The sequence below is a fragment of the Podarcis cretensis genome (assembly GCF_951804945.1).
Source record: "Podarcis cretensis genome assembly, chromosome: 3".
Lineage (NCBI taxonomy): Eukaryota > Metazoa > Chordata > Lepidosauria > Squamata > Lacertidae > Podarcis > Podarcis cretensis.
Window position 1 is genome coordinate 42,016,817 of NC_137172.1, and position 19,927 is coordinate 42,036,743.

The 19,927-nt window shown below is 42.0% G+C and overlaps 1 protein-coding gene across 1 annotated transcript in view; it reads left to right on the forward strand.

Moving 5' to 3' along the window:
- HEATR5B (HEAT repeat containing 5B) overlaps nucleotides 1-19,927 on the forward strand; it is a 50,282-nt gene that overhangs the window by 6,441 nt on the left and 23,914 nt on the right. The window contains exons 5-21 of the mRNA XM_079969430.1: nucleotides 1,196-1,345; nucleotides 2,095-2,266; nucleotides 2,764-2,921; nucleotides 4,821-5,070; nucleotides 6,260-6,415; nucleotides 6,982-7,232; nucleotides 8,156-8,267; nucleotides 8,730-8,882; nucleotides 9,440-9,539; nucleotides 10,166-10,275; nucleotides 11,265-11,428; nucleotides 12,727-12,902; nucleotides 14,184-14,289; nucleotides 14,830-15,020; nucleotides 15,615-15,774; nucleotides 17,235-17,424; nucleotides 18,965-19,134. Of these exons, the coding sequence (XP_079825556.1) occupies nucleotides 1,196-1,345; nucleotides 2,095-2,266; nucleotides 2,764-2,921; nucleotides 4,821-5,070; nucleotides 6,260-6,415; nucleotides 6,982-7,232; nucleotides 8,156-8,267; nucleotides 8,730-8,882; nucleotides 9,440-9,539; nucleotides 10,166-10,275; nucleotides 11,265-11,428; nucleotides 12,727-12,902; nucleotides 14,184-14,289; nucleotides 14,830-15,020; nucleotides 15,615-15,774; nucleotides 17,235-17,424; nucleotides 18,965-19,134 (2,769 nt within the window). The remainder of the gene's footprint in view (nucleotides 1-1,195; nucleotides 1,346-2,094; nucleotides 2,267-2,763; nucleotides 2,922-4,820; nucleotides 5,071-6,259; nucleotides 6,416-6,981; nucleotides 7,233-8,155; nucleotides 8,268-8,729; nucleotides 8,883-9,439; nucleotides 9,540-10,165; nucleotides 10,276-11,264; nucleotides 11,429-12,726; nucleotides 12,903-14,183; nucleotides 14,290-14,829; nucleotides 15,021-15,614; nucleotides 15,775-17,234; nucleotides 17,425-18,964; nucleotides 19,135-19,927) is intronic.

Consider the following 19,927-nt stretch of genomic DNA (forward strand, 5'->3'; position numbering starts at 1 on the left):
GTCCGGAGTTTTGGGCTGGGTTGCCATCAGTATGCCGATGACACCCAACTCTATCTGTTGATGGATGGCCATCCTGACTCGGCCCCAGACACACTGACCAGATGCTTGGAAGCTGTGGCTGGATGGTTACGTGGGAGCCGGTTGAAGCTAAATCCTTCAAAGACAGAGGTCCTGTGGCTGGGACGGGACGATATGGGATTGGGGGGGCAACTCCCATCTCTTGCTGGGGCGCAATTAGTGCCAGCACCATCCGTTAAGAGTTTGGGTGTAATCTTCGACACCTCCCTCTCCATGGAGGCGCAGATTGCAGCTATAACAAAGGTGGCATTTTTCCATCTCCGCCAAGCTAAGCAGTTGGCTCCTTACCTCTCTCGCCCTGACCTTGCCACTGTGATCCACGCGACGGTCACCTCCAGACTGGATTATTGTAACTCGCTCTACGTGGGGCTACCCTTGAGACTGACCCAGAAACTCCAGCGGGTGCAGAATGCTGCAGCAAGACTCCTTACGGGGTCTTCACTGCGAGATCACATTCACCTGGTGCTATACCAGCTGCACTGGCTCCCGGTGGAGTACAGGATCAGGTTTAAGGTGCTGGTTTTAACCTTTAAAGCTCTATACGGCCTAGGACCCTCGTACCTACAGGACCGCCTCTCCTGGTATGCCCCACAGAGAAACTTATGGTCTTCAAATAAAAACATCTTGAAGGTCCCAGGCCACAGAGAAGTTAGGCTGGCCTCAACTAGAGCCAGGGCTTTTTCGGCTCCGACCTGGTGGAACACTCTGTCACAAGAGACTAGGGCCCTGTGGGACTTGACATCTTTCCGCAGGGCCTGCAAGACAGAGCTGTTCCGCCAGGCCTTTGGCCAGGGCACAGCCTGACTCCCTCCCTTGGCAATCTTCGCGGAGCTCTGGCCCAATGGTGGCCAGTGGCTTGAATTTAATTAATTTTATAATGAATGATTTTAGAGTGTTGTTTGTGCTGTACATTTGTACTGTTTTATTGTTGTTAGCCGCCCTGAGCCCGGCTTCAGCTGGGGAGGGCAGGATATAAATAAAATGTATTATTATTATTATTATTATTATTATTATTATTATTATTTTTATTTATTTATTATTACATTATGAAGATACAGAACAAGTTGTTTCTTATTTCCGCTTCATTCTCCCTTTCAAATCCCAATGCAATTTGTAGTCACAGGGCCGGAGTGAAATATTAATGAGTTTGCAGAAAGTCCTAAGTGGGCTGGGTGGTGCTGCAGCTTCTTGCCACCGTGATATTTATAAGAATGCGAGATCTCTCCTGACAGACAGAGCTATGGCTGTGCGATGTGCAGTAGCAAAGGTAGGTTTGTATTATTTTACAATTTATAAACATGCAGGGTTTGTTTGTTCACTAAATTTTCTGTTGGTCTTTCCTTGGTGTGTTGTATTTTGACATTATTTCATATGTCACACAGTGTGCACAGTGTAGTTGGGATGTGGGTTTGGTGGCTAGCTTATCCAGATCACCTTCTGAAAGCATTTGGGCTGCCACAGAGCAGTTCCCGTCTGAATTTTTTAATACTTGGCATTAATCTTTGTAATGGGATTCTAAATTGTAGCAGGAAGGACTTTTTCCTCTTACTGTGGAAAGAATGTGACAATGTAGCTTTCTTCTCCCTTCAAAGCACTGAAACCGACATTTTACGCAGGGAGAGAGAGAAGTGGCCTGTTTCTCTATTTTTTCTGGAGCAGAGATTTTTTGGCAGGGGCAGATTTTAAACTGAGAGGTAGGAGGCAGCCCCCATCCCCCCACAATACATCTGAAAATTAAATGCTACTGAAGTGTTTGTAGACAGGAATTGGACGCTTGTATCCTGTGATTCAGTATTACTCTCCAATCCCGTATCTCATAATAATGTTTTTGTATGAGCACCAATGTAAAGATAGATTTCAGTGTAACCTTTCTGAATGGTTTTTTAAAAGTCATTATGCCAATCATAAGTGGGATAAATGACAGTGATGATCGTGCTGGTTCTATTCCCAGAGTGGATGGGTAAGCATTTTAGAAATATTAAACAATTATTGGTATGTTCTTTCTCCTGCCCCCAGTGCCTACTGGAACTACAAAATGAGGCTGTATTTATGTGGACAGCAGAACTGGAAAATGTAGCAACACTTTGTTTTAAGGCTCTGGAAAACTCAAATTATGGTGTACGAGTTGCAGTATCAAAACTTTTGGGAACAGTTATGGCTACAGCACTGATACCAAAGCAAGCAGCAGGTATTAAATATTGAATTGTCTATGCAAATATTATTATATAAGCTGGATATATTTTGTGTACTATTTGCAAATCTAGGCAGGGTCTGGTATGGTTTCAAATTGGATGGTGGACTGTAAGTTGAGATTCCTGGATTGCAGGGAGTTGGACTAGATGATCCTCAGGATCCCTTCCAAATCTACCATTCTGTTATTCTACTATAAAATGGTATTGTGGAGATTGTTGTTTTCTCTATTTTTACAGCTAGCCAAAGTTAAAGCAATTAATCTACACAAGGAAAGCATTGAGATAGAAACCCTTTGTGAATGAGTTATGTAATCATTTGTAATTGTCTGAAGGCTTTTACATATATTTAATAATCATTAAACTCTACTAAGTTTTTGTTGCCTTTGTTCCTGTAACAAGGCAGGCTACTTGTCGAAATCACAGAAGTAATATGAGTCCAAGCAATTATTTAAAAGTATTCTATTAAATTAAATTACTATTTTTTTTCTTGAAGTGATGCGCCAAAATGTGAAGCGGGCTACACTGGAAGAGGTTTTGGAACTCATGGCCACTGGTTTTCTAAGAGGAGGATCTGGATTCTTAAAGAGCGGTGGTGAGATGTTAAAAGTAGGAGGATCTGTCAATCGAGAAGTGAGAGTTGGAGTTACGCAGGTGTGTTTGCTCTCTTATTCTTCAGTAATTTTCACAGTGCTGTTATCTCTGCCTAGGCAAGTGCTCAAATAGCTATTGTTCCATAGAAAATGATCATTCTTATATTCATGTCTGTTGACTAAGCATGTCACAAATGTGCAGTTTTTTCATGCCATACAAGCCAATCAGATGAATAGATTTAGCACATCGATAAATAAGTGAGACCTGTACAGGGACGTCTTTACCATTGGGCGTAGTGGCGCGGCGAGCCGGGGCACCAAGCAGTGGAGAGCACCAGGCAGAGAGTCCGGGGAGGGGAGAGCAGGGAGGTAAGCGAGGTGGAGTGGGGGCTTGGTGCCTGCACGCCTCCAGCGCCTGTTGGAGGCAGGAAGGCTCCGGAAGCTTTCCCGCAGTCCAGAGTTCTCTCTGCTGGCTCCGCGACACACCACCTCCTCGGCTGAGTGGTGTGTGCTTGCATCCCAAGCTCTGCGCATAATAAACGTGACTCTACCACCACTCCCCCCATCCACTCCACCTTGAAAAATCCCCTCGCTCGAGGCTACACGCTGCAACTGCTGCCCCCATCTCCCCTCCCTCCTTCCCCTGCTTCTCCACCACCTTGCACGGAGCCTGCCTCCTCCCACTGCCCCCACCACCTCTGCACTCCTTCACATGAACCGCGTTTCCTTCCCCTGTCCAATCCCCTCCCAGTCACGCTCTCTCCTCCCCCCCTCTTCCCCAAGCAAGGATGGTGAGACTCAGTGAGGGCGCTTCTCTGCTGCGGCGACGCAGACGGCCCAACTCGCTTCGCCTGTCCCTGCCTGGACGAGACCCCCGCCTGCCTCCCTTGCCATCCCCATTGCGCCCGGCTGCCCAGCCCCACATCATGATCCTGCTGCGGGAGCCAATGCCCGAGTGTGTGCAAGCAGCACGGGGCAGCAGCATGAGGACGGGAGCAGCCTCAACAACTTTGGGGTCCCAACTCTGGGAAACGGGGGGGGGGGGGGGGGCGCGTCGGAAGGATCTTTGCACCACGGCGCCAGGTATGCTTAAGATGGCCCTAGACCTGTATAACCAATTGCTGTACAGTCATACCTTGGGTTGAAGTAGCTTCGGGTTGAGCGTTTTTGGGTTGCGCTCCGCGGCGACTCGGAAGTAACAGAACGCATTACTTCCGTGTTTCGCCGCTTGCGCATGTGCAGACGCTCAAAAGGACGTCACGTGCATGCGTGGAAGCGGCGAATCGCGGCACATGGAGACGCGGGTTGCGTTCGCTTCAGGATGTGAACGGGGCTCCGGAACGGAACCCGTTCGCATCCAGAGGTACCACTGTACCCCCAGCCTCTAAAAGGAGTACCTCTGTGCAGCGCTCCAGTCAGCCTGGACCAAAGGGCCTTGTAGTTCTCTTTTGGGCTTGCAAAGGATGCCTCCCTCCTTCACACCTCCACAGAGGCCTTAGTCTGCTGTGCTAAAAGATAGAAGGGGATGTGAAAGACCTCTGAGACTCTGAAGGGCTGCTGTTAGACAGAGTAGATGCTTACTGCACTTGTCTGACTGGCAATTCCTGAAAATATTGTTATATTGTGGTGGGAGAAAGGGTTCTCCAGGGTCAGAAAAGGGGGAAATATCCATTTATTTTTATTTCGTTCATCATGAATCAAGGTAAGCGGTGAATCATAATGGTAGTGAGGACTGCGCTTCCAAAAGTATTCCTTCTACTTGTGGTAGCATTAGATAGAAGACATCATATATGTGAATCCATCCCTAAAATATGGTTGTTTTGCCTCAAAATCTTATAAAACCAGGGTCATTTAAGTCTTCTCTTTAGAGTCTCCCTTTGTTTGCCCCTCCCCTCTATTATGGAAATGTGTACAAATCCTTCCTTTCTGTGGTTGTAATATTTGTATTTTGAATTTGCAGGCTTATGTTGTCTTTGTCACAACATTAGGAGGTCAGTGGCTGGAGCGCAATTTTGCTACATTCTTGTCGCATGTTCTAGATCTGGTTTCTCACCCTCGGGCAACGCAGACTCATGTAGAAGCGGTGTACTCTCGAAGATGTGTCTCCTTCATCCTCCGAGCCACTGTAGGAAGTTTATTGGGGGAGAAGGCACAGATTGCAGCTGCCAAAGATATATGCCAGGCAATTGGTAAACAGATGAAGGCAGTAGGTAAGAATGTTAAGGCTAAGGTCCAAATCAACATAATACAGTGGTGCCCCGCAAGACGAATGCCTCGCAAGACGAAAAACCCGCTAGACGAAAGGGTTTTCCGTTTTTCGAGGCGCTTCGCAAGACGAATTTCTCTATGGGCTTGCTTCGCAAGACGAAAACGTCTTGCGAGTCTTGCGATTTTTTTCGCTTCCCCCCCCTTTTTCTAAGCCGCTAAGCCGCTAATAGCCGCTTTGCCGCTAAGCCACTAATAGCTGCTAATAGCGCTAATCCGCTAATCCGCTAATAGGGTTGCTTTGCAAGACGAGAAAACCGCAAGACGAAGAGACTCGCGGAACGGATTCTTTTCGTCTTGCGAGGCACCACTGTATATTCCTGTCCCATAAGTATGAAGGAATTTTAAAAGCTGTGAAAAAAAGGTCTATGACAGATAATCAAACAATATTATGTGCCCTCATAACACTGAAGTGCAGGCACAGTATGTAATAATCCGGAAATACACTCTAAAATATCTAGCTGTGCTGACTGAATATATATTTCAAATGCTAACTGCACCACAGCAATGAAATTCAAAAGTATGGTTACTCAGAAGCTGAAGAATGTTTAGGACAGCTCCCCCCCCAAAAAAAAAACATGCATATGCGGCATATGGGCATCAAGCTACTTGTGCTTGAGATCAGAGAGCTAATTCTTAAAAATATTTTAAAACTGGCAGTAAGTAGGAGTCAGAACTTGGAAAATCAGTAATCGTGAAGAGAATTTAAAGCTTTGGTTCTTTCCCTTCAGTTTTCAGACTCATCACTATTAGACATTTTTCCTAAGCTAAGTTTCCATGATGAAAATATAGAAACAATGGCATATTTCTTGCTAATACTTTCTCATTCCTTCAGTAATTATCCGAAAGTAGCTCTCTTGTGATGAAATATAAAATACTTGTGATTGAAAGGCGGCTTTTAATGTAGGTTGCCAGCAAGTCATCTGAATGTATGCTAAACCAATCTCTGTTCTGTAAGAGTTGTCTCTTAAATTCTGTGGCATCTCAAACAAACACATGCAGCTCAGTTTCTTAGCTACTGTGTACAAGCAACTCTTGCATTTCTATAATTCTTTATACTGATACTCTTCTGAATACATCTCAAATTTACAAGAATGCTGGATGACACTCTCTCTTCTCCCACTGCTTTGCCAGAATCAGTTGTGAATGATGCTAATATTGAAAACAAATCAGGAGCAGCTGAAGTTGCTGCAAGTCAGCATGTGATGGTTTGTGCCCTTCAGGAGCTTGGGAGCCTAGTTCAGAGCCTAAGTGCCACTGCATCACCTCTCATACAAGAGCCTTCTATAGGTAAGTTGTTAAGACTGTAATTTAATATACAGTTGCCTGTATAGAATTGTACTGTTCAGTATCCACTTCTGTCTGCCAGCTTACTTGATTACCACTTGATTCTGGCATGAAAAACAAACCCAGCAAGACATGTGATATAATCTAGAAAAATGCAAGGGCATTTACTGCCTCTGGTTTCAGCAGAATGTAAGCAATTCTGAGATTCTTTAGCCTGCACCCATAACAGCTAAACAAATTACCTAATATAAATGTATTTGTGTATACAGTTGTTGAGTAGTTACAAAATTTCACCAAGTAGTTATCAATATAGTTTCCCCATAAGAACCTAGAGTCTGGAGAGTTCTGGTGAATGCCTCATTGTGTGTTTATTGAAATGAGAAATAAAATGGAAATTTAAAAGCATAAGTAAACTAATTTTAAATCTCATTCTGTTGAGTAATATTTAGACAGCTTGATTTACTATTAGATGGAGTGAAAGGGGGACTGAATGGTATAGAGTATATCCTAGTATAGGAATCCATTATTGATTTCCCTTTAAGACTCACTGTTGTCTGTGTTGATTTCAGGATTGCTTGAGACTGTTACTTCAGTTCTTCTTCATCCAAGTATGGCTGCCCGACTTGCTGCTGCATGGTGCTTGCGTTGTGTAGCTGTGGCCTTGCCTTTCCAAGTGACTCCTTTCTTGGACCGGTGTGCCGAAAGGCTCAACAATTTGAAGACCTCACCAGAAGCTGTTAGTGGCTACAGTTTTGCAATGGCTGCTTTGCTAGGTGGAGTTCATCAGTGTCCTTTGGGCATTCCCCATGCAAAAGGAAAGGTGAGCTACTATGAACATATGTAGCTTTGCATATTAAGTTCAAATCTTAACAACATAATGGCTACAGAAATAAAATGGACTTTGCTTCTGCTGCCCTAATGCTAAACACATTCACTTGTTAAAACACCAATTTGTTGTTGGAAAGGGTCTGGCTGGCTACCTCCTGACTATAAAATGCATGTAAACAGAAGAAGAAAAGATGCTACAGCAACCAGTATAATCTCCTGCGGGCCATGGCATATCCATGTCAGCCCAGGTGCTAATGTAAGCCCTGTTTGTCACTGTCGACATCATCATCTGCTCCTCTCTTTGGGGGGCCCTGTGCTGTGAGTCCCTAAACTCTGACCTCTCTTGTGTCAATGAGAGAAGAAAATAATTAGTGTGTCACTCCTTACATTACTCTTTCTCTTAAATCTGTTTCCTAAATTTCACTATCCTTCTGCTTTCATTTGACCCAAAGAGTTCATTTGCATCCAAACATTCCCCTGGTTAATCTAGGCCACTGTTTCAGCTGCCAGATCCCTACTACCATTTCCCATTCCTTATTTAGTAATACCAGGATTCCTCATTTCCTTGCATCTTTAAAATAAAGTTGGTTTGGGTACCCTATATATACACGGGTTTTTAGTTTTCTTTACTCTTCTGTAAATATTTTATTTTTGTTGAGTAAAGTCACACAGCCATTTTACACTTTATGCCATATTGGCGTAACGTGTGTTACTTTGAACCCAAATTGGAAGTGTTATTGCTAATTCCTTAAATAACTAAATAATTGAGAATAATGTGCAACTTCTTGTGACATTCAGGTTTAAAGATCTGAAAGTATTGCGCCTCCATGGTGACACACGCAAACTTTTGTGTTAGCACGTAATGTGTGATTAGGAATGGGCACATAATTGGTAACAATCTCGTTTTGTTTTCAGATGGTTGTTAGCATTGCAGAGGATCTCTTACGATCTGCTGCACAAAATAGCAGATTGTCTTTGCAGCGAACCCAGGCTGGATGGCTTTTGCTTGGTGCTCTGATGACTTTAGGTATGTAAAACAGTGGCTGGCTTTATCACTGTGGTGTAGGACAGTCCTGGTATTCTTAATAAGGTTGTCTGATTAGTCTTGACAGTAAAAATTCCTTAAAGTTGTTATAGTAAGCAGAATAAACCAAGCTCTTCAGAAGTTCATATTTGTAACTGGGGAGATACTTCTAAAGATCTTTAAATTAGCTTTATTTGATTAAACTTTTAATGCTAAAGACTAATACATAGTGTGTAAAAATACAAATATTCCTATAATCTTACATCACATGCATTGGTTACATTGATTACTGGCTACCTTTCCAAGTAAAAATGGCCAAAGTGGCATACAAAATGTGACTTTTAAAAAAAGAAAAGAATAGCACACAATAATGGCATTGGAGTATTTTTAGTGTCATTTGGTTATTTTTTGTTTGTTTGTTAAGAATTGTTTAAAATCTACAGTAATTTGCCTTCTTACCCTTAGGTCCGTCTGCTGTTCGTTACCATCTTCCCAAAATGTTACTGCTGTGGCGAAATGTATTTCCCCGATCTCTAAAGGAGTTGGAAGCAGAGAAAGCTCGTGGAGATTCCTTCACATGGCAAGTAACACTGGAAGGGCGTGCAGGAGCTCTCTGTGGTAAGAATCTCAAAGATACAGCTAACAGTTCCTGAATTATTTCAATCAGTTTTACCTGGAACAGTGTGAAAAGATTCATGTTCAAATCTGAATGCTAAATGTCCTTGAACAAGTTCCAGTTCCAATCTCACAGGGCCTTGTAAAATGCCCTGAGATCCTTGGAAGAATGCTGGGGTATAAATAGTGTATAAAGGTAATGAAAGAGTTTGGCTTATTCAGAAGGCTGAGAGAGTAAAAAAAAAAAAAAGGTTCATTCGTAGTGGTACATGTGGCTCCTAAGGAAAAGATGCCTGATGAGGGAGACAAGTGGGGTAGTATTTGATTCCACCTGTCCTTCCTATAGCAATGCAAGCTTGGCTGAAACAATATAGACAGGTAGCAATAGTGGATAGCATGGGTGGGGCATTGTGGTTCACCTGGCTTCTTGAATGTCTCTGGTGATTAGGGAAAGCATTGGCATTTTGCCAGCCGCTGAACTGCAGTTTCTTTTTGATAGTTAACATTTCCTTGTTTGCTTACATAGTTTAAAATGTGACCAATGCTTTTTTCTTTATTAGCTATGAGAAGTTTTGTTGCTCACTGTCCCGAACTTCTAACAGAGGATGTTATTCGAAAACTGATGACTCCTATAGAATGTGCTATGACAATGATGTCTCAGTAAGTATAGTTTCCACAATGGTGAAGCAATTTCCCCTCAAAATCCTCTGTAGTCTGCATAACCAGAAAAAGTCAGAGAAATTCTCATTTTAACTTCAAAATGAAGAAACAATCGACACTAACTTCTTAAAGTTAATTTTATGTCCTGTCTTACTTTTTTTATATTTAACATTTCCATTTTTAAACTAAATATTATTTCTTGTTTTATGGAAGGCACAAATCTTCTTTAAAAATACTTTCAAAAATAATTTATTCTGCATAAAATGAAATTGTGTGCATATCACATAGCAACTCAGGGACAGACCTTGCGTATAACAGTATTGAAAGTTAGACTTCAACCTCGTGCATCCTACCAGAAAGGTTACCACTAGCACAATGGGACTTCCCTCCACTTCTCCCCCCCCCCATGTGCTCCCTATGCTGTCCTCAAATCTGTTCTAGATGGTTGGAGGAACCTCCAGAACAGATTTTGCAGGGGGCAGGGGAGTTCTGTTGTGCAAGGGGAAATCCTTCCGCTGATGGAACCTGAGTCTTAGTGTTATGTTGAATAAAACCCATTGCATCAACAGTTTACTATGTCATGATTTTTACTAGTAATTAATCTGGACTTCTTTTTAACACAATAGCATTCCCTCTGTAATAAAAGCCCATGGAGCTCATCTGAAGGCTAGTGCAGCAATGGTCCGATTAAGACTTTATGACATCTTGGCTTTGTTACCACCAAAAACATATGAAGGTAATTGCACTGAATTGTTGCTTATTGCTCTTAATGCTTGGGTCCACATCCCTTATATTCTTATGTAGGCTTTTAAATACTTTAAAGTAGTCACAAAATTGAAAATAGTCACAAGATTGGTAGCATTTCTATGAACAAATAATGTATTTTTCTAGAGGGCATCTAGCAGAATCACAGTGCTGACATATATACATCTGCACACCTGTACAAAGATTAGAAATAACTCTATGCAGTAATATTCAGTAATACATATACCAGCTATGCCTCTAAGCAATGGTCCTGGGTAACTCACAAATACAATGTAGGATTGTTAATGATATCAAGCAGCAATAGTATCCCTGGCCTTGGAGTGCTGGGTGTCTAGTTAATATCTGAAACTTCAGATGTTCTCCAAACCCCTCTACTCTATACACACACACACACACAAACAAACAACAACAACGTAATAATAAAATAGAAATAAATAGAAATAAAAATGTGCACTCCACCCCCGAGACCATTCCGTTATAACTATCCAACTCCTCTACTCTTCTGTTGACTGAACTCCAGCTTGGAGGATGATCGCTGGATAGTACCTTTGATTTCTTCAACCCCTGTCTCAGTGAGGTTCAGTTGGAGAAATAAACTACCTGGAAAAGATTTTACTTTTCTTTCTGGTATTTGGCTGGTTTCCCACTAGATCTTAGTTTCTTGGCACTGTGCTCTTTGAGGGCCTCTCTGGTAGTCCTATAGTAAAGCAGTAGAGTTCTCTTTGCCAGTGGACACTAGAATCGGTGCATCTAGCTGTACAAGACTACCTGACTTTTCAGGCAAGTGAATGTGGGATTCTCATGGGCTATAGCTTCCCAAGAATAATATTAGTACTGATTTTCCTGTACTACACCATCCTTCTTTGGGAACTATTTCTGTTTCATATAATGCCTATTGAATCACAGGATGTAAAATGTCTTGTATTTTGACGTTGTCCCCTTCCAATTATTTTCCTTCAGGGTCATTTAATGCACTTCTTCGGGAGCTGGTGGCAGAATTTACTTTGACAGACAACTCTGCTAATACTACTACATCTCTGCTTAGATCACTTTGCCATTATGATGACAGTGTTCTTCTTGGCTCCTGGCTGCAGGAAACAGACCATAAATCAATTGAAGATCAGGTATCAAATCCTTTAGAATCATTCCCCAAACATCTAGTTTTCTGTCTTTTTCAAGGCTCTTGAGTAAATCCACTGTTGTTATTTTTACAGTGCCCAGCACATATTTGTAATACTTCTACTGATTTCTAAATATAGAGGTTTAAGTTACACTCAATTATAATTTGCATTTCCTCAGAGTTATGAAAAATGTTGTATCTTGTAGAGTTTGTGGGAGATGCCAGAACAGAGTCAACCCTAAACTTGAACTCTTAAGCATGCTATAGCAGAGCAGGCGAAGATGCCATAGAGTTAGAAAAGAATAAAGTCACATAATAAGCATGTTTTTGAAAAAGAAAAAAGGCAATGGACCCTGCTGCTGTTGCTGCTCAAAGTATTACAGTAGGGCATCTAATAGTATAGTCATGGTGTGTGTTTCCTTCTCATACTTTCCAAATGAAACGCTTATGTGAGACTGCTTGATCTGTAATTGCCCTTATCATGTGTTCTGTGCAGTACAGTGGTGCCCCACAAGACGAATGCCTCGCAAGACGGAAAACCCGCTAGACAAAAGGGTTTTCCGTTTTGGAGGTGCTTTGCAAAACAAATTTCCTATGGGCTTGCTTCGCAAGACGAAATGTCTTGCGAGTTCCTGCGGGTTTTTTTCCCTTCCCCCCCTTTTTCTAAGCCGCTAAGCCGCTTATCAGCTGATCCGCCAAGACACTAAGCCACTTATCAGCTGATCCGCTAAGACGCTAAGCTGCTTATCAGCTGATCCGCTAAGCTGCTAAGCTGCTTAACAGCTGATCCGCTAAGCCGCTTATCAGCTGATCCCCTAAGCTGCTAAGCCGCTTATCAGCTGATCCGCTAAGCCGCTAAGCCGCTAATGGGCTTGCTTCGCAAGACGAAAAAACCGCAAGATGAAGAGACTCGCGGAACGGATTCTTTTCGTCTTGTGAGGCACCACTGTACTGGTAACCACGTGACTGGGCACAAGCAAATCAATTTTACTTGAATTATACATACTGGCTTAAACCTTCCATGGATGTATTTAGTTTGATGAACTGAAGCTCCTTCCATTAATACACATACACTCATGGAAGAACCCATTCCTTGAAAACAAGCATCACAGTGCTAAAAGCTAGGATCCATGCCTTAGAGTTGAATCTCCTTTTTTGTCCTTGAAATAATGGAGACACTGCAGAAGTATATAGGTTATTTGAACAATAATAATTTAGAAACAAAAATCTTTGGAAAATGTATAATACGAAGCGATAAGTGTTACATGTTTATCATATTTCAAGTGTTCTGATGCTTTACAGCTCCAGCCAAACAGTGCCTCTGGAAGTGGTGCTCTAGAACATGATCCATCTTCCATTTATTTGCGCATCCCTGCTGGTGAAGCTGTTCCTGGTCCTCTTCCTTTGGGAGTGTCAGTCATAGATGCCTCAGTTGCTCTCTTTGGAGTGGTTTTCCCTCATGTTTCCTACAAGCACAGGTCTGTTTATAACCAGGGTGGCTTACCTTTGTTGGCCTTAGAGCCACAGTGACAACCCTCTTGAACTTGCAAGCCACACACACATGCAAACACCATGCAAATTAGCTGGGGAGTGTCATTATTGCCTCCTCCTCTGCTCATCAAATGACTAATCAAATGACTGAGAAAAGGCTGACTCTTGTACCAGTATTCAGATCAGGGCACTGGACTTTGCTCAATGTAACACTGTCTACTTTAATTTTTGTTCTTTTTGCTGCTGCTACCAAAATTAGTAAGATCCCAGGGCCAAGGGGTCAGATTAGGGCCCCTGAACTAAGGTGTAGGCCCCCCAGCAAAGAGGAGGTTAAGGGGTGATATGATAGCCATGTTCAAATATATAAAAGGATGTCACATAGAGGAGGGAGAAAGGTTGTTTTCTGCTGCTCCAGAGAAGCGGACACGGAGCAATGGTTCCAAACTACAAGAAAGAAGATTCCACCTAAACATTAGGAAGAACTTCCTGACAGTAAGGGCTGTTCGACAGTGGAATTTGCTGCCAAGGAGTGTGGTGGAGTCTCCTTCTTTGGAGGTCTTTAAGCAGAGGCTTGACAACCATATGTCAGGAGTGCTCTGATGGTGTTTCCTGCTTGGCAGGGGGTTGGACTCGATGGCCCTTGTGGTTTCTTCCAACTCTATGATTCTATGAAAGTCTGTTTGTGAATATGTCATTATAATGCTATTTAATTAAACAGTATCAAGGCTTAAATCCTATTTAAAAGTTCGCTATTTAGAAATTTGTCCACCTTTTTAAATGTTTGTGTTATCTTTTTTATTTATCATCTGCATTATAGAGCATTTATTCAACACTTACTGTTGAGTTAACGCAACGTAATGTTTTCCCTCCTCCCTTCTTTCCTTTCCCCTGCAACGCCACACCCTCCAAAATCTTCTCCAGAGGGTTGAGGTGATGTTAAAAGAGGAAGGAAAGTCACATTATGTAAGTGGGGACAGTTATTGCCAAGCCTAGTTTTGGAGCTTCTGTATTGTAGCAGCAGCAGCAACGCTATCAGCAGCTTGCCTGGTGAATTCATTTGATGGCACTGTTAGATGAACAAATAGTCCAAGAGCAAATTTCACTTGAAAGCACAGTAACATAATTTGAAGTACATTATATCACATTGTGGCATAGTCATTGGCCACACAGAGGCACCTTACAGTCATCACCTTTAAAGCCTGTGGGTTTTATAGCTCTTTTTCTATCACGTCAAGGAATATCTTTCTCATAATATATGTATTTTACAGGCTACAGATGTTGGATCATTTTGCAGAATGTGTCAAGCAGGCAAAAGGTGTTCGTCAGCAAGCTGTGCAGCTTAATATTTTTACTGCTGTTCTTAGTGCATTAAAGGTAAACCTGCTTTAAGAGGTATAATGTTGTCTTTTTGCTGTGTACTATATTTCCTATCCTACTGTAATTATAACAAGGCTGCAGTTGTGAGGCATAGAATGTTAATGTATGCATACAAATTCATTTCTGATCACTATTATTGCGCTAATATCAGTGCCCCCATATCAAAGGATCAGAGGTGCGGAGATAACTTAAAAATGGAGTCCATTAACACTGTTCCATAAACTTGTTATGTGAGCCTTAGTGGAAGACTTTGCACAATGATGTGTCAGAAGCTGTGTCACAGCATGCAAAATATGATGCATCACCTATGCTACAGTTTGAAGGTGTTGTGCCCTTTTTACTAAGTCAGAAAAGCCCCACTTTGAGTGGAAGAGCACCTTTATGCTTCTGGTTATGTGACATCTGCCAAAACGTGTGAAAGCTTAAACCTTTCCCTGACTGGAAATGTGGGAAAGTCATGTGCAGAAACAGTAGTTTTGAATATGGGTATTATATGGTGTGTATCTGTAAATATTTATATGTTGTCTTCTGTTAAAGGGCTTAGCTGAGAATAAAAGTACTTTAGGGCCAGAAGAAGTTCGCAAGTCTGCCTTGACACTAGTTATGGGGGCCCTTGACAACCCTAACCCCATTCTGAGATGTGCTGCAGGAGAAGCTCTTGGCAGAATGGCACAGGTGGTGGGAGAAGCAACTTTCATTGCCAGAATGGCTCAGTACAGCTTTGACAAGTACGTTGAACATTTTGCTTGAAGCAAAAGGAGAACTTTGTTTGCTACATCTCATTCCCCTGTGTGACAGGGGAGTATAGTTTTATATCGAATATAGTTTTTGTGGAATATAGTTTGATTTGCTATGCATGCAAATATGAAAATGTGCACAGCTTAAAAACTGCATATAATTTCTAATTTTGGTTCTTAATACCTTAAGAAGGAAGTAACATGGCTGTAAGCATTTAAGTGTAAGGCGCTGATTGCTTTTGCCTACCTTGGTCATTTGAAATGTTTTCTCTTTATATGATCTTGAAAAATAATACAGTACACATTTAACTTGTGCACATTCAGCTTTATGGGTGTGGCAAAAAAGGGGGGGGGGGAGGAAAATGGGTGGGGTTCCAGGAAGAATGACTTTGGCAATCCCACCTACCATTGAACCCAGTGGGTTTTGACTATATGTGATTTTGGCTTTAGGCACAATCTCTGGAAGGTAACCCTTACGTAAGTTGTGGACTTACTGTATTGGATTGTTTGTCTTTATTTGACATCAACAAAAATGGTATTAGCTACAGATTTAACAAAAATTAATTTTTACCAAAATATTGATAGGCTGAAATCTGCTAGAGACGTTGTGGCAAGAACAGGCCATTCCTTGGCTCTTGGCTGTCTCCACCGCTACGTTGGAGGAATAGGTTCTGGGCAGCACTTGAAAACCAGTGTCAGCATTCTGTTAGCACTGGCACAAGATGGAACATCCCCTGAAGTCCAGGTAAAGCAGATGTATAATATTCAGCACAGTATAATAAGGATTATACACTTTTTAATGCTTCATTCTGTATGCAGATGTTTTTAACAATATTATGAATGGCAAAAGCATCAGGCAGAAAATTCTGCAAACTTTTTTTAAACAAAGGTTTCTGAGCATAAGCACCCATGTTTTGTTGCTTCAACCACTTTTCAGTTATAAATAGCCATGCTACCTATTTGGTAAACAATCTGAAAATGTTTCTCTATAAGCGCTACTCTAAGCAGGTACTACGCACAACCCAGCCATACTTTATTTCTCTATTACTTTCTGTTCAACTGTTTCTATAATGAGCTCTAGGTAACGTATATGATCATTGTGTGCCCCTCCCTTTCATACGTTCCAAACAGTCCTGCAAGATAGAATTCTCTTCTAAATGCCTGAATTGGGAGACTGGACAAAGTGCTTTTCACCCTCAATAATCCTCTTATACCTTTCTTCCCTCACCAGTCAAACCTGCTTGGATTCAGTCTCCTAAATCTTGTCTCATCCACACTCTGTTCCAGCTGAATTAACTGATAGCATTCTACTTCATTTCCCTACCATGAAATTCTCAAATCTTTCTTCAAGTGGGCATACTTAGAAGTTACACATGCTTATTTCAGTATGGGGGAGCCTGAAAATTATAACACATAGAGTAAAAGCATAATGCTAAAAAATAAAATAAAAATACTAACAGCTTGTTAATAGATAAGTTTAAATACTGTTGCTGTGAATGAAGCACCCCATTATCAAACTCCTGAAGTCTCGGGGAATAAAAATGCCTTCATAATTTGGGTATGCCCACTATTTGTTGAAGGGACGTGGGTGGTGCTGTGGGTTAAACCACAGAGCTCTAGGGCTTGCCAATCAGAAGGTCACTGGTTCTAATCCCCGCGACGGGTGAGCTTCCATTGCATGGTCCCTTCTCCTGCCAACCTAGCAGTTTGAAAGCATGTCAAAGTGCAAGTAGATAAATAGGTACCTCTCTAGCGGGAAGGTAAACAGTGTTTCCATGCGCTGCTCTGGTTCGCCAGAAGCGGCTTAGTCATGCTGGCCACATGACCCGGAAGCTGTACGCCGGCTCCCTCGGCCAGTAAAGCGAGATGAGCGCCACAACCCCAAAGTCGTTCCACAACTGGACCTAACAGTCAGGGGTCCCTTTATCTTTACCTTTACTACTTGTTAGTGTTTCATTAACGTTAGTGCTGGTGGTCCACTTCACAGAAAACTTAAACCATGTTGTGGGCCCTGATTGCTGTGCTTCGATTTCCTTAATAATTGTCAGAAAGTGGGGCTTCAGAGTTACTTTTCCAAGCCTGAGAGAGAGAGAGATAATGTGATGAAGACTGGGAACCGCTGTGCTAAAGTGGCAACCATACCCTACCATAGTCTTAGTGAACTGTGCCAAAGGTATATGACTAACCTGTTAATTATTCTTCCAGACATGGTCTCTCCATTCGCTTGCTTTAATAGTGGACTCTAGTGGACCAATGTACCGTGGATACGTAGAGCCTACTCTGTCTTTGGTTCTCACACTACTTTTGACAGTGCCTCCATCACATACAGAAGTACACCAATGTTTGGGTCGATGTCTAGGTGCTATAATAACAACTGTTGGCCCGGAGCTGCAAGGTTAGTGTACAAAACAATAAAAATGAGGGGCGTAATCCTCCTGTTAAGTTGCGTGCACGTTATATTACACATTTTTAAAAATAAATCAAATTTTTTTCAACTTCCAAACAAAGATACCTAAGATTGCAGCCTTAAAGCAAAATCCTAGTCATGTTTACTCAGAAGGCGGTCCTATTGAGTTCAGTGGGACTTACTCCCAGGCAAGTGTGATTAGGATTGTGGCTTTAGTCCTGTTCCAGTCTCTCTCCATTTTATATCTTCTGCCTGAGGACATTCTGGTTGCTGGTGTGAATCCTAATGTAGCTGGTGGTGCTGTGGTCTAAACCACTGAACATCTTGGTCTTTCTGATCAGAAGGTTGGTGGTTCAAATCCGCATGATGGGGTGAGCTCCTGTTGCTCTGTCCCAGCTCCTGCCAACCTAGCAATTTAAATGCATCCCAGTGCAAGTAGATAAATAGGTACTACTACAGTGGGAAAGTAAATGGTGTTTCCATGCACTCTGGCACTCCTTGTGGTGTCCAGAAGTGGTTTAGTCATGTTGGCCACATGACCCGGAAAGCTGTCCGCAGACAAATGCTGGTCCTCTCAGCCTGAAAAACAAGATGAATGCCGCAACCCCATAGTCACCTTTGACTGAACTTAACCATCCTTTACCTTTTACCTTCTGGTCAAACAGGGACAACCAACAATAATGTCCAGATAGGTGTGCTATATATAGGAGATGTGGGTGGCGCTGTGGGTAAAACCTCAGTGCCTAGGGCTTGCCGATCACATGGTCGGCGGTTCGAATCCCCACGGCGGGGTGAGCTCCCGTCTTTCGGTCCCAGCTCCTGCCCACCCAGCAGTTTGAAAGCACCCCTAAGTGCAAGTAGATAAATAGGTACCGCTTTATAGCGGGAAGGTAAACGGCGTTTCCGTGTGCTGCGCTGGTGCTGGCTCGCCAGAGCAGCTTCGTCACGCTGGCCACGTGACCCGGAAGTGTATCCGGACAGCGCTGGCCCCCGGCCTCTTAAGTGAGATGGGCGCACAACTCTAGAGTCAGACACGACTGGCCCGTACGGGCAGGGGTACCTTTACCTTTACCTTTACCTTTACCTTTACCTTTACCTTTACCTTTAGGTGTGCTATAAGGCTCCCTTGGCTTCGATTTCTGGTTCCTTTCCAACTTTCTCCTTTTTCTTATATTTTTATTTCTTGGAGTCTCAGCTGCTCTTTTCTTAACATTCTTATTAGTGACTAAATATATCTAGGCTGGGATGCAGTTTTCATGCTGCTGTTTTGGGAATGTTGGTGTTTTCTTGTCTTTTATATGGTTGCTGATATTATTATTTATTATTATTATTATTATTATTATCATCATCATCTACCTTGTGAGACCTATACCCTATAATCAAATAAATAAAGCTTATAGCCTTGGTGTATATTACATTTTGAGTTAAGTGACAGGATAGAAAATTAAATGCATCCATGGAATTGTGACTGAAATAGAAAATTATGTATATATTTTAGAAGTTGATTTGATAAATTTAAATTTGATAGGTAACGGAGCTACCATTTCCACCATCCGTTCCTCATGTCTGGTGGGATGTGCAATTACACAAGATCATTCAGACTCTCTTGTTCAGGCAGCTGCCATTTCCTGCCTCCAGCAACTTCACATGTTTGCACCACGACATGTTAACCTCTCCAGTCTCGTTCCCAGCCTTTGTGTGAGTATAAGCTATGCCTCTCATTATGTTTCAGTACTGTAACATTTATATAGTTGGATACTTGGGATTGGGTGGGTGAGAAATTTTGTCAAAATGAGCAGTTGTATTCTCCAGAAGTGGAGAACACACAACCTTCTTCAGGCCTTAACCCTTTCTCTGAACTACCTGACTTCTTAAATAGCCATTGTCCAACCAAATAGTTAAGCTCTTAAAAAATAATATAGGTTTCATTGCAGATTTTCAAGAACATACATACAGAAACAGACAAGTCATTCAGTTATAATCAACTGTACTCACAAAATAGCAATAACTAATAACAATAAAGCTTTCAACCTAGCAATTACAGATCACATTGCCATTTCTCCCATGAGTATTAGGGGAGATGAGTGGAGGAGGTAGAAGAGGGGGAGGGAATAAAATTAAATAAAGTTATATGATTCTTATGAAAAGATATGTAGATGTACTTCTTTCTTTTATTTATTAATTGCATTTATATACTGCCTTTCAGCCAGGCAGCCAAGGCAGGTTACGGTTTAAAACATTCCTTCATTAGGAAGAATATATTTACCCTAAACATTTGAATGTGTCTCTAAAGCATATTTAAGTTTGCTATAAACAGCAGTTTGCACTCGATAGTGGAAGCCGTTGATAACACATCATGTGAACTTCAGCTGCTCTTTGTTGGTTTTCTTCATAGAGCAGTACTGTTCTTAGCTGATAGCATCATTCAGATCAGATGATGGTAAAATACTAACCCTATTCATGTGTTCAAAAGAATGCATGAAGGCATTAT